General features: G+C 50.4%; 7 protein-coding genes across 7 annotated transcripts; 5 read left to right on the forward strand and 2 right to left on the reverse strand.

Annotated features, from left to right (window-relative positions):
- Positions 1 to 204: 204 nt before the first annotated feature.
- On the forward strand, positions 205 to 1,022 carry CC1G_00270 (hypothetical protein; the record flags this gene model as incomplete). Its single annotated transcript, XM_001837082.2, has 3 exons — positions 205 to 377; positions 434 to 520; positions 577 to 1,022. The coding sequence occupies 3 exons, from the start codon at positions 205 to 207 to the stop codon at positions 731 to 733; spliced, it is 417 nt and encodes a 138-aa protein (XP_001837134.1). The 3' UTR covers positions 734 to 1,022.
- Positions 1,023 to 1,083: 61 nt separating this feature from the next.
- On the forward strand, positions 1,084 to 2,060 carry CC1G_00271 (hypothetical protein). Its single transcript, XM_001837083.2, has 5 exons — positions 1,084 to 1,170; positions 1,232 to 1,302; positions 1,359 to 1,515; positions 1,590 to 1,614; positions 1,668 to 2,060. Exons 1-5 carry the CDS (start codon positions 1,091 to 1,093, stop codon positions 1,857 to 1,859), a joined length of 525 nt encoding a protein of 174 aa, XP_001837135.2. The 5' UTR covers positions 1,084 to 1,090; the 3' UTR covers positions 1,860 to 2,060.
- CC1G_00272 (chitin synthase) lies at positions 2,036 to 5,495 on the reverse strand (the record flags this gene model as incomplete). The annotated part of the gene is made up of 12 exons (XM_001837084.2): positions 2,036 to 2,265; positions 2,322 to 2,828; positions 2,882 to 3,013; positions 3,065 to 3,131; positions 3,184 to 3,428; positions 3,480 to 3,560; positions 3,615 to 3,964; positions 4,018 to 4,216; positions 4,275 to 4,442; positions 4,494 to 4,884; positions 4,935 to 5,153; positions 5,221 to 5,495. 12 exons carry the CDS (start codon positions 5,493 to 5,495, stop codon positions 2,212 to 2,214), a joined length of 2,688 nt encoding a protein of 895 aa, XP_001837136.2. The 3' UTR covers positions 2,036 to 2,211.
- Positions 5,496 to 5,883: 388 nt separating this feature from the next.
- On the forward strand, positions 5,884 to 7,301 carry CC1G_00273 (hypothetical protein). The gene is made up of 7 exons (XM_001837085.2): positions 5,884 to 5,917; positions 5,969 to 6,044; positions 6,097 to 6,200; positions 6,256 to 6,463; positions 6,520 to 6,807; positions 6,861 to 7,053; positions 7,112 to 7,301. The coding sequence occupies exons 1-7, from the start codon at positions 5,892 to 5,894 to the stop codon at positions 7,258 to 7,260; spliced, it is 1,044 nt and encodes a 347-aa protein (XP_001837137.2). The 5' UTR covers positions 5,884 to 5,891; the 3' UTR covers positions 7,261 to 7,301.
- A 1,066-nt stretch (positions 7,302 to 8,367) lies between these two features.
- Positions 8,368 to 9,707, reverse strand: CC1G_00274 (zinc knuckle domain-containing protein; the record flags this gene model as incomplete). The annotated part of the gene is made up of 8 exons (XM_001837086.2): positions 8,368 to 8,371; positions 8,531 to 8,559; positions 8,610 to 8,715; positions 8,784 to 8,935; positions 9,091 to 9,237; positions 9,295 to 9,361; positions 9,479 to 9,545; positions 9,593 to 9,707. The coding sequence occupies 8 exons, from the start codon at positions 9,705 to 9,707 to the stop codon at positions 8,368 to 8,370; spliced, it is 687 nt and encodes a 228-aa protein (XP_001837138.2).
- A 285-nt stretch (positions 9,708 to 9,992) lies between these two features.
- CC1G_14621 (hypothetical protein) lies at positions 9,993 to 10,619 on the forward strand (the record flags this gene model as incomplete). The annotated part of the gene is made up of 4 exons (XM_002911144.1): positions 9,993 to 10,045; positions 10,109 to 10,181; positions 10,240 to 10,327; positions 10,386 to 10,619. 4 exons carry the CDS (start codon positions 9,993 to 9,995, stop codon positions 10,424 to 10,426), a joined length of 255 nt encoding a protein of 84 aa, XP_002911190.1. The 3' UTR covers positions 10,427 to 10,619.
- An 814-nt stretch (positions 10,620 to 11,433) lies between these two features.
- On the forward strand, positions 11,434 to 12,154 carry CC1G_00275 (SGF14A; the record flags this gene model as incomplete). The annotated part of the gene is made up of 3 exons (XM_001837087.2): positions 11,434 to 11,771; positions 11,822 to 12,001; positions 12,061 to 12,154. 3 exons carry the CDS (start codon positions 11,434 to 11,436, stop codon positions 12,152 to 12,154), a joined length of 612 nt encoding a protein of 203 aa, XP_001837139.2.
- Positions 12,155 to 12,168: the final 14 nt, after the last annotated feature.

Here is a 12,168-nt window from a genome sequence, read left to right on the forward strand (position 1 = left end):
ACGAACGCCCGCTTGGGTGTCGGGCGCTAATAAAGCTCCCGAGGGATTGATTAGTCATGTGATCCCAAGCTTTCACGTGTTCACGTGAAGTTGAAAACGCGCTCCCATTTTTGGGTGGCAATTAAGGCAGTCAGGTTCGGAACCGTCTTCAACTTGCACCACAACCACACATTTGTACAACAGCCACTCTCCTATATATCACCAATGTCGGCGACTTCGACACCCAACGATTCCCCCATGGGCACTCCCATTCAGCCTCTCCACAACCCGGCACAGGCGGCACACGTCGTAGTTCCTCAAGCACCGCTAGGGAACGTCGTAAATAACCCCGGGATGGGTGCAAAGGCTTTGCTCGCAAAGAAGCTTGCAAAGGGCCAGTAAGTACCATTGCTACGTATCCCTCTGAAGGAACGACGACCTAACAGACGCCTAGCAACCCCACATTCGTTTCACCTACTGATAATCTCATGACGCCTGTCACTCAAAAGTTGAACGCTGCGAGGAAGAAGCAGTTCTCCAAGTGAGTTGAAGCGATGGCCTGGGTTCTCTGATGCTTATCCCAATTCTTGCTTGCAGGGGATCCAAGCCTGTGCAGTTGTTCGCTACCAAACCCCCGGCAGACGGAAACGAGAGCGACAAGGAAGTCTCCGAAGACAAGGCAGACTCGGACAACAAGCCAGCACCACAGAACTCAGACCTGAAGATGGAAGCCGACGATGAAAATCCCTTCTAAATCTCCACCGCCCCCTCGTCATCGCTCCTTTCTGCGACTCCGCCCTTTCGTCTACCTTCCTTGGCTGGTTTACCAAGATCGTCAAGTACTCGATATTCCGGTTATCTTTTTATGACGTTTAATGACCTCTCGACTTCCCGTCCGTCGCTCGCTCGTCCATGTTCGTTCGCTCTTCCCTCTCGCTTTGCTGTCGTTGTCGCCCTTTATTGGAATGTAATGAATCTCAATGTACCATTAGCCCTAGAAAACTCCCACGTTGTACAACATGTCCCAATCTATATAAGTTATTACCGCATACGCGTCTCCTGGTCGCCCACTTTCAAGTTTCGAGTTTTGACTATGGCCTCCTTCGACGGCATGAGCGCTCAACAACGTTTGTTGTTTGATCTATTCTCGTCTACGCCAGTGATTATGCCTGGACGGAATCGCTTTGAAGAGTAAGTCTCATCTATGGAATTCCATCGATGGATTAATTGACATGGTAATCTGGGACAAAAGTCGTGTTGCTGCCCTCCTGAAAGACCTTCCGAGACTGACAGAAGCTGAGGTGGTTGCCGCTGGGGAACGAGGCGGGTCTATCGTCCCCCCTGCCTCTTAGACAAAGAGCTGACGTGAAGTGGCAAAGATGGATCATGCTCAGTCTGTTACGTCCCATACCTTGCCATTCTCGCGGAAGAAGAGACAGCTTCCGCCATGGACACACCCGCCCAACCGCTCGAACATCACGGCCTCACCAAATTGTCCAAACCCTGGCAATGTGGGCACATCTTTTGCCGTAAAGAGTGAGGGGCCCTTTCGAAACCTTCATCTCGCCGATATGTATTGATACCCCGTTTTCCCTACCTCGCATCTGCAGCATAACAAAATGGATCAAAGACAGGGTGGGTCCTCAGTCACAACCTCAACCCGAACCTTTTAACTGAGCCATCAACAGAACGATTCCTGTCCAATGTGCCGAAAGAGTCTCCTAGACCCTAATGTTCAGGAAGAAGCACCTTCCCTCCAACTCTTCGGAGGTTCACCGGAACTCGCAGCCTTCTACAGACAACAAGGATTCAACGTGGACGAGCGCCCCGTGGACGGATCGTCTCGTGGACCGACCAGCTCATTTAACGGATTCGCATGAATCATTCCAATGGATCTGAATATGGATTACGGACGCTATGTCAATGTCAACGAAAGGAAAGAGTATTAGGCAGCTCTCGCTGAAAGTCCGAAGGATGAGGTTGTCGTAGTCGTAACTAAACGGAGCGTATGTAGCAGAGGAGATATATCTAAGATGTCACAAAGGGAACTCATGGATGCGAGAGAGAGAGAGACAGCAATGAGATAAGACGGGGGCAGAGAAAGATTGGATGCAAGTGAGAGAGATAGAGATGGAATGTCCAACGCAAAGCCAAACCAAGAAACCAAACCAAGAAAAACAAAGTCGGAACGAATCGTGAGCATGCAAGAACGAAGGGATAGGACTAGCCTATTTAAGCACGGCGGAAGCATCGGAAGAGGTTGCGTTTGAAGAAATAGTACAAGCACTGGAAAAAGGGACACGTTAGCTCTGCTTCTGGCCGGAAACGGAAAGGTGACTTACACCAAGGAATCGAATGAAAGCAAGCAAGAAGGTCGTATACAAGATGATGGAGAAGTAAATGTTTTGCTTCTTCTTCAGGCGAGCCAAATCCGCCTCTGGGTCATCGGCGTTGGGTAGTCGGTTGATATCAGAGATACCGATAGCCAACGCAGCGTTGGTAAGCATCCAGAACGAAACAAGTCGAGTACGGAAAGTCTTGTTTTGATCGTCTGGAGTGGGCTTCTCGACCTCATCCTTCTTCACGATCTTGGCCAACGCGCGGTTGACGGTCTCCTTGAAGGCCGAGTCGACATCCTCTTGAGCTTGTGTCTTATCCTCGACGATCGCAGATTCCGCATCCTTCTTCTTGGAAGAGACGGAAGGCAGAGCATCGACCTTGTCACTACCCTTGGTACCCCAGGAAACGTCGTGCAAGTTACAGAAGGCGTAGACGTTGAGGACGTTCGTGAAGGAAGGAGCGATGCAAAGGTATTGAACGAATGACGAGATCATGTGCCATGGGTCACGCTTTTCATGGGAGTCAGGCATTATTGACAGCACAAGAAGGGGAAAAGACGCACATAGAGAATAGACGAAACCAAGTAGATACCGTATGTCGAGACCATGGCAGCGATCAAAGCACCGATCGGAGGTTGGAAGATGGCAGCGACGACTTCTCCAGTGTCCAATCCCTCAAGTTGTTTAGGGATGCTCTAATGACATTGTTTGTACCACATCATGACCAAATGAATTCAAAGACGTACCTGGAACGCATTGATTGTCAACCAGAAGGAGCAAACCAAAAGATATACCGCGAGAACAGCATAGGCCCTACGAACAACAGGTCAGAACAATGATCGCACAAAAGATGTCGAGGACATACGCGAAAGTAACAGTATACGGGATACGTTCACCCTTGGGACGGTTACCCAGACCCATAATGAATTGCAAGGCGAGGAAACCGAGATACATCCATCGGAAAACCGAGTTCACCCAGTGAGTGGCGACTTGGTTGCCAAAAATGTAGACAGGGGGGTCTTGCATAGGAAGGAGATCGATGATGACGGTGAAGGTAAGCCACAGGTTGGCAAGGGCGAACCAACTGAAGACGAGAGACAGGACGTTGTACTGTCAAGGTAAAGTCAGCCGTCGGTGCAGATGTGAGGACAGATGACCTACAATAGCTTGGATATGGAAAAAGAACATGCGGATAGGGCCATGGCCGGATCGGTAGAAACTGAAGAAATTGACAAGAGCGTACTGGATGATTGGTTAGCATCCAGCGAACGAGATTGAAGATCTGGGAATACGCACGACTGAGGCGGCGAAAGAACCGTTCAACCAACGACGACGCTGTCCAATCAATTCGGCAACACTCTCGGGTACATCAGTCTCAGCCTTGCTAGGCTTGACATAGGTGAGAGTCCAGCGATCCCCCTTTTTAGCCACCAATTCGAAACAGAGGATACGATCCTCGGCCAAGAACATGTTCTTGGTAAAGATACTCATTCCATGAATACCCTTGGGTCCGAGGCGATCGGCTAGGGAGTGATCACCATGGAAGTACTGCTCCAAAGGTCGGCCAAGAAGGGCCTTGAAACGGTACGCAGAGAAGGCACCGGGGAGCACGGACACGTAGCCGAAGCTACTTTCGAGCGGCTTGTCTGAGAAGTACGATCAGTTTTACGGCAATAGGAGAGGGGCGTTGCTCGATTACCTAGAATGTTGGACATCTTGTACTCGAAGTTCTGAGCCGCGACAAGAGGATTGAGCAACTTCTTGCCACCCTTGATCATGGCATGGATTTCACCGCAGCATCCACCGAGGTTGGGGTCGTTGTAGAACGCTTCCCAAAGATAGTAAATCGATTTGTGGCCAGGTTTGGTTCCGGCATCGATCAAAACACAGACTTCGGGCTATCGGAAAGCGCAGCACCTTAGATCAAAATCAAAGAATAGCGCAGTATCCACTTACATCGAGCTGCTTTCCAATAGCATTGAACAGCCATCGATGAGAGTTGATCTTTTTCTGATTCTTTGCCTTGACGACAAAGATAATCTGAACGGGGACCAAATTGTTGGGGTCGTTGGGCTGGGGAAGAACCAAGGCTGGCGTCGCGTCGACCGAGAGCTGGGTCGTGTACTGTTGATTCAGGTTAATATAACGCAGATGGGCGCGATGAAAACAAGTTACCTCGAAGATGTGGGCGACGGTGTCCTTTCCATCAACTTGCTTCTTCATGACACCATCTTGGTACACGCCGACAGTGGCGAGAATATCTAGAACGCTCTTGTCCATGGGCTCGAGACCGTCGACGATGAGAGCGACAGTGATCTTTTGCCATGCAGGGCGTCCCTCTTCGGCATGTCGCCTCCAGTACTTGGATGCCTTGGTCTTACAGATATCACGGATGTTCAACATGACACCATGGAGTGTGCGGGCGTAGAGGGTCTTGTCCTCATTGTACGAGGTAACCGCGATCAGCAGATCTGTCTGACGGTTATACAACTTTGTGCGCAAGGTCCAGCCATTGGCTTCTGTGAACTCGTCAGGGTCGCATGTAGCCGCGGTGTAGCGCATATGCCTGTGAAGTGGTCAGTCGCAGTCGAGCGCGATGAGCTATAAATAACTCACGAGAATTCGGTGCTTTTAGTGTTAGTGTACTGTGCTTCGATGGCAGAGAAAACGGGGGTTGGCACTGGATATTCAGCGATGAAATTTCCCTTTGTGAGCCTGACAGCACGGGTAACACCCCGCTTAATGGTCTGACGCCTCCTCCACTCTCTCTCAGTGGTGGTCGATGACATGACTGAGCCAGGTCGACCTGGGATATATCCCTGCTCATCAGGGACTCTGGATGAAGCGAGGAATCGATAATGAGAACGGGAGACAAAAACGACAGGAAAGACAATTGACGTACGGTGGTGGGGGCGGGTAGAAGCCACCAGCGAACTGACCGCCAGTGAGCGGCTGCTTCTCCATGTAATCATCGTCGTAGGGCTGCTCTGGATTTGAGAGATCATGTGTGGATGAGGAAGGGCCAAAGGGCTGAGGCATGCCCGGGCGACTAGCTAGAGAAGCATTGCTTTGGGCGAAGTGGATGTGACGGGGATTTGGATTGTCGGAAAAGGGGTCGCCGTATGGGCTGGGAGCGCGAGAGTTGTCTGAGTGTGGATGAGGAGGACGGTCAGTCATTCTGGGATATGAATTGACCAGCAATTAAAGGAACGAAGTAAGGAAGGGTATAGACACGAAGATGGCGGTTGCTTTTTAAATCCTCTTATTTCGAGCTGTCGCTTGGGCCTCCGTATCCACGTGAGAAAATGTTCCAAAGTGGCAGTACTCCCTGACCGCCCTCACCGCCTTAATTGTCTCCACAACTCTCTTCCACAGCATTGCAATTATGCGTAAAGAACAAATATCATCTCTCGAGACTCTGCGAATCGTTTCACTAAATCGCCCGAAAATGCCTGAGCGTCTCACACGGGCGTCCCAGGACTTCCTCCGGGTAACGCTCATCCAATTGCCGGTGCCCATTCTAAAGCGCCGACCTTGATTGCCCATACTCCTATACCTCCTTCTTCAACCACCATGAGTCTGCCAGTTATCCTCTACCGGTGAGCGCATTCTCCATCCTCCAAGTCCGCTGTGGACTAAGAGCCATGCAGTTACGAGGGGTCTCCCTACGCCCACAAGGTCGACAATGCCCTTACGTTGAAGAGAATACCCCACCAAATCGTCTCGGTGCGTGCTGCAACCGCATGTCTGACGCAGAATACCGATATACTTCTCCTAGGTTTCTCCTGTCTTGCCACGACCCGAGGTCGCAGACATTCTAGGCATCCCTTATCGACGAATCCCAATTCTCGCAATCGGAAACGACATTTACTGCGACACATCGTTGGTTCAATCTCTTAAAATGAAGTCATGTGTCCATCTTAACCTATTATCTCAGTCTCATCGTGTCCACCCTTGAGCGGAGATTCCCAGCGAGCCAGGGCTTTGGAACTCTATTCCCTGCCAGAAACAACGGAGGGACCCCCGATACTGGGTTGATCAAGGCGTTCTCCAAGTTTTACATTGACCGCTCTCTCTTCTCCGTCGCCGCGTTGTTGCTGCCATGGGAGAAGCTTCCCCCGGCCTTTCTCAAAGATAGAAGCGAGGTGTGTACTCTAATCATCACCCTGATGCTCATCGAGCTTAGGATGTCGCAGTTTAGCGGTGCCCCAATGAATGTAAAGGCTATTGTTGCCTCAAGAGACAAGGCTCTTGCCCAACTTTCCTCCCATATGGCAAGTCACACCCTGTGTTCATATCATGGAAAAACGAAGTAACTTCGAGACAGGTGCTTGTTGAAGAGCAATTGAAGGACGGTCGCACCTGGCTGTTTGACACGCAGGCCCCTTCCCTTGCTGATATATCCATTCATTTCGTTTTGGCATGGGCCCTTGGGTTCCCTGCTGCCAAACCCCTGCGCCAGGATGGGCGCTTCCCTCTAACACATAAAGTGAGTTTCAGCGCCGTTCCGTGACCGAACCAAAGCTAACAAACACATTCCAGTGGCTATCCGCGCTGACCGCTTATCTCAAAGACCACCATCAAAAGCCGACTGTAATCAATGGTGCTGAAGCAGGGAACCTCGTTTTCTCCTCCCCTCACGAAGGCTATTCCATTGTCGGATTTGATACTACAGAAGCCCAGCGTCTTGGAGTGAAGTTGAACGACGTTGTTTCCGTAACCCCAGATGATACAGGTATGTCGCCAACTTCTACCTGAGATCACAGATTGAACAACCTGACCGTAATCAATAGGACGGAGCTACCCCACAACCGGCAAACTGGTGGCTTTGAGCACGGAAGAGGTCGTGCTGGAGATTGTGGCCAAGAAGGGCACGGTCAGATGCCACTTCCCCCGCCTGGGGTATGTCATTGGGATTCCAAAGACCGTAGCGAAGCTCTAGGTTCTACATTTGCACCCCCCAACGTGGTTGTAGATTAAATGGTATATTATGGTATAGTCTTAAACGGTCTATCGTCTCCGCCCATATATTTGGTGACATCGGTCTTCGAACGCCTTGATCATGAGTTGTGATACTTGTCCAAAGAACTGCGAGGAGATTGTAGCGTGCAGTGGGTTTGCAAAAGCATAGACAAGGTCGAGGTGTACCATTGTCGATTTCGAGTCTTCAGGACGCGTCCCTGGTCTAGTTTGAGGCTCGAACCGCCAGATGGTCGATAGAGTTTTGAATAGAGGAGACGACGAGGTTGCCTCGGCCTGTGCTCTAGTTCAGAAATGCTGTACGCCAAGAACGGCCGTAAAGAATGAATTCGACAACTACCTCGACGGATTTGTGGGGTGTACAGGTCACAGTGCTGACATAGCTCTCCTTCAATGCTAGGAAACCAACGGTCAATTCGGCTTCCGTGATTTGCTGGCCTGTGCTCGTAACTCTTGGTGGTTTCGTTAGAATGCGCGAACCGGTGCAGAATGGAACAAATTTAGGGTATGAGGCGACGTCCGCAACAACGTCATACAGCTCCTTTTGACTGAATCTGTGGAAGGTTTTCGAAATAGTCGAATGTCAGTGGATCACAACAATCCACCAGAAGGCGACGCACGGAAGACATTTGCGCTCCGAATATTTCTGGGGCCCGCTGGGTGGTAATGGAGAGAATTTGGATAGGTCTGGTAAGCTGAATATTGAGCGATGTAGGCTGCAGGCAATTTGAGGTGCCCTGCACTTGGGAAGGAGAGCCAGCATCCTCTTGGAGAGCTTCCGAGGTCAAACTGTCAAGGTCAAGCGGACTTCGGAACGCGACACGGTTATTTACACCTGTTTTCTGCCTCCGTTGGGAAGCGCACTCTTCATGAAGCTGAACGGGGGACGTCTTTCCTTGTAAATGACTCTCAAGATTTTTGATATATTATCCCAATGAATTGTAAAACTTATAGGTGGGCATCGAATGCGAAAAGCTCCAACGCGCGCGGTCGAGGTATGGACACGGTTCAAAAGAAGCTCTTCCAACCCCCAAAATTCGGTCTACGTCATGTCATTCTCTGACTAGTTCTACCTGAACACACGTCGTCTCAAAATGACACGGCAAGATGTGCTGCAAATGGGAGATAATAGATATGCCCGTTCTTACTGGCAAGAAAAGCAATCATACGACCGAGGCGCTCAAGCTAAGGTACACGCATAGCAGACTGGCTTCCGGATCTAACTAACGTACTCGGACGCTTCAGGGCAATCCCTCGCAATCTAGAGAACCTCGTGAGCGGGGAGAAATTTTCGGTATAAGGATGACTCACATGGCCCTCTTGTTGGCACTTGTAACAAGTCTTGTTCTTGTTAATGTTGCTGGGACCAGTGGGAACGTTGTCCCCAACGCTGGTTCCAGCAGGGGCAAGGCAATCCCTATATCCAGGCGCACAAGCACATTAATGGCTACTGATGAATGAAGGGCAAGCGGAATTGAAGCGCACCTCGCCATATGGTTGGGTCCACCGCATCGATAACATTTGACCGGGGGCAAAGTCGAAGTATTCAAGCCGCGACCCGCAGCAGGAGCTCGAGGAGCGAAGCCACCAACATTGGCATTGCAGTTACGAGCGAAATGGCCGAATCGGCCGCAGTTCTGGATAAACAGTTCATGTCAGTAGGCGTGTTGATAATGGTTCTCAAGAAAGACTTGCGTAGCATTTTTGGTTGTTGTTCTGTTGCCTCAAGCTGGGGCACTCAGCTGTCCAGTTGTTAGCTCCAATCTGAAATGAGCGACAAGGGAATGCGAACCTTGGATATGGCCAACCCCTCCGCAAGAGTAGCACTGCTTGGCCGCGACTGTCCTGGGAGAAGGACAGGCGGAAGATTCGTGACCTGGTTGACGGCAATTGTAACACAACCTCTGGTCAGAGGTACAATTCTCCGCAATATGACCCACTGAAAGACATAGATTGAATCAGCACGTGTCCCAAGATATGTGAAGAAAGCGCTCACGGTTTCCGCATTTGAAGCACCCCTTCCTTGAAAATTGGTACGCCATACTCTTCGAAACAAATCTGATCTATATGAATGCAATCAGGAACCAATAAGCACGATAACCACCACAGTCACAACTGGTCGGGACCTAGGCCTCACCTTCCTGCACCCTCTTCACACTAACAAACCACTCTTTACACACTGCCTCTCCGCGTGAAAGAAGTGATGGATGTTGCTCTCTGCGATGACTCTTGAGTGCGATGCTGAACCTGTCCAAAGAATTGTCAGCAATTGATGCCATCGGCAAGTCACGAACCCATTACGTATACATGTGCAGGATGCCGCTCATGCCGTCCCCGCTTGGTCCCCGCACAAGACAACTTCGCCTTCATCCATTGAGGATCCTGCCCTGCCCGCCTCTGCCCGCTCATACTGGAACCCAGCAGCCTCTGCGGTCCACCACCAACTATGTAATAACAATATGAACCTCACGGTCGCTTGCGGCGTTTACGCGACGTCTCCTTGAACAAAGATGGCCTTCTGGATCTCGATAAACTGACAACCTGTTCTCCCGTGAACCTTTGCTGGTGGTTGTCTGAAAAAAGACCCCCTCGTTTCCCAAATCACACGAGAGGATCTCTTAGAATACTCCTTCGTTCAAATATCGGCCGACATCAATCACTCTGGTCTTATCGCTAGCTCATCGCAGACAAAGCATGCATCTCCTCATTCTCAATGGAGTAGAGATTCCAACGGTCATCCAAACTCGGTTGTTCCGGGTCGGAGAATGAGATTTCTTTAAATACGACAACTCGAAGCTGTTGTCAGCCAGATCCTCTTATTTCTCTTCCACCAACCTCGAATTGAGGACAAGTGTCCCCGTTGGACATTGGTCGCCGACTGAGGTGGGTCTTCCTCTCACCCCAGTGTAACCAATTATTGACCAAGTTAACCTCTCATTAGTTGACCAGTTCCTCCCAGCGTCCAGTCGACCTTCGTGCACGCGCGTCCATCGCGCTTCTTGTTATGGCGGAGACTGACTTCGCTCAAGGTTTGTTCACCGTCCCATGCGCCCATGCCAGATGTAGCTCTGACTGTTCTACACCCAGACGGAGAAATCCTGCTTCTGCGACGCCTTTCCACGGCGTAACAAGATGCGACGTAACGAGTGGGCGAAGCATGGCTCGCCGTATGGGAGGAATAATTGCCTTGTCCTCTTTGTCGCTGGTTCATCGAACATTCTACGACCCGTTCTGATTTGATGCCTCCGTTACCACAATTCCATTCCTTTGTATCACGGCGTTAGCTTCAGGCTGTCAATCCAAAAGCATCGTTTTACTCCAGAAATTGCTCCGTTGCAACACCCTCAACCCAGAGCTATTCGCTTCTGATCACAAGGAAGTGCCCCTTGAGCCCAGAGCAGTGTGCCAAACCTAACAGCAATCAATCAGATTCAAAATTCAAAACGGTTTACATGTGGTCTACTAAGCGAGGTTAAACATCGATAGGCGCCAAAGAAAGCTAATTTACCTCGATAAAGGACCGTGACTCGTCACCGGTCACCTGTTAGCGGAACAGGCCACCAAAGTCTGGGGTAAAGTTGAAACGTTGCCCAGGGAAGATTACATCGCCATACAACCGACAATTCAGGGCAAATCGATGAAACTAATTCCTACCACATCTTGATGAGAACGCCCAGTTAGTTATCACCCGTTCTTGTGATCGATGGTATCGGATGGAGTGTCCTATTCTCTGGTCCGAAAGAACACGGGCAGTCACATTAACACGCGTTGTAAACGAGTCCTCGCGACATACTCGTGCAAGTCAGCAACCTAACGTGCTTTAAAACATTAGATCGTTCCGGCCAGGGTGTGAGCAGGGCAAGGGTTTCGTCGATCTTCAGAGAGATATAAGCGAGAGGAAAGGTTAAACGGCACAGAAGAACTCGAGCACCCCAGCCATGGTTTCCGTAAGTCCCCACTTGCCCCACAACTCCCGACGTCCCCTGGGTCCTGGAATGACTCTATTGTACTAGGCCAGACGTTCTATTAACCGCGCAGCGTGCGTAACAATTGCGGAACTTGCTGTCGAGGCTGAGAGGTACCAAGGTCAGTCCGATTTTGAAATTTGGCAAATGATTCCGACAAAGGTCCTTGTATGTTCTCTGAAGATGTGGTCGCCGAGATCAAGACTATCGTCTACGCGTTCAATGCACAACTCACACCAGAAGAAAGAAGCTTGTTGTCCGTTGCCTACAAAAACTTGACCAACAACCTTCGGAATAGTTGGAGGACGATCGACTGCCTCGAATCCGCCGCAGCTTCTATAGGCTCGAGTAACCCCAAGAGGCGTCGAGAGCTGGGCCTCATGCGTCAGCAGAAGAGGAAGATCGAGAAGGAACTCGTCGTCACTTGCAATGACATTATCGAACTTCTTGACCGATATCTCCTCCTGGCTGCCAAACCAGGAGAAGAGGCTGTCTTTTATTCAAAAATGTGGGTTTCTAGAACTTGTGCGCACGACTGTAAGTAACGCGTCAGTATAGGAAAGGCGATTATTATCGCTACCTCGCCGAATTCGGTCCAGAAGAGGAGCGAAAGAGGTATGGCGAGTCGTCGCACCAAGCCTACAGGATGGCCTACAAGCGCGCCCTGAATAATTTAGACCCACTGGACCCCACCCGGTTGGGCCTCGCTCTCAACTTCTCTGTCTTCTATCACGGAAAGTACCCTGCACATTCCTTCCGAGTCACGACCCTAATGTCGTCACACAGACGTGTACAAGAGCCCAGACAGAGCTTGCCACCTGGCCAAGAGTGCCTTCGACGACGCCGTCCAATGTCTGGATCCATCCAATATCACGCTGGACCAATCATTAAGGGATTCCTTAAGC

Source organism: Coprinopsis cinerea, assembly GCF_000182895.1.
Source record: "Coprinopsis cinerea okayama7#130 chromosome 5 map unlocalized cont3.5, whole genome shotgun sequence".
Lineage (NCBI taxonomy): Eukaryota > Fungi > Basidiomycota > Agaricomycetes > Agaricales > Psathyrellaceae > Coprinopsis > Coprinopsis cinerea.

Excerpts from the sequence above, each read along its gene's own strand:
- CC1G_00273 (XM_001837085.2), top strand. The coding sequence starts at position 5,892 with ATGAGTCTGCCAGTTATCCTCTACCG. Across the intron at positions 6,045-6,096 it reads TACCCCACCAAATCGTCTCG|GTTTCTCCTGTCTTGCCACG; the intron begins GTGCGTGCTGCA and ends TACTTCTCCTAG. Across the intron at positions 6,808-6,860 it reads GCTTCCCTCTAACACATAAA|TGGCTATCCGCGCTGACCGC; the intron begins GTGAGTTTCAGC and ends AACACATTCCAG.
- CC1G_00271 (XM_001837083.2), top strand. The coding sequence starts at position 1,091 with ATGAGCGCTCAACAACGTTTGTTGTTTGATCTATTCTCGTCTACGCCA. Across the intron at positions 1,171-1,231 it reads GGACGGAATCGCTTTGAAGA|TCGTGTTGCTGCCCTCCTGA; the intron begins GTAAGTCTCATC and ends CTGGGACAAAAG. Across the intron at positions 1,303-1,358 it reads GGTTGCCGCTGGGGAACGAG|ATGGATCATGCTCAGTCTGT; the intron begins GCGGGTCTATCG and ends GAAGTGGCAAAG.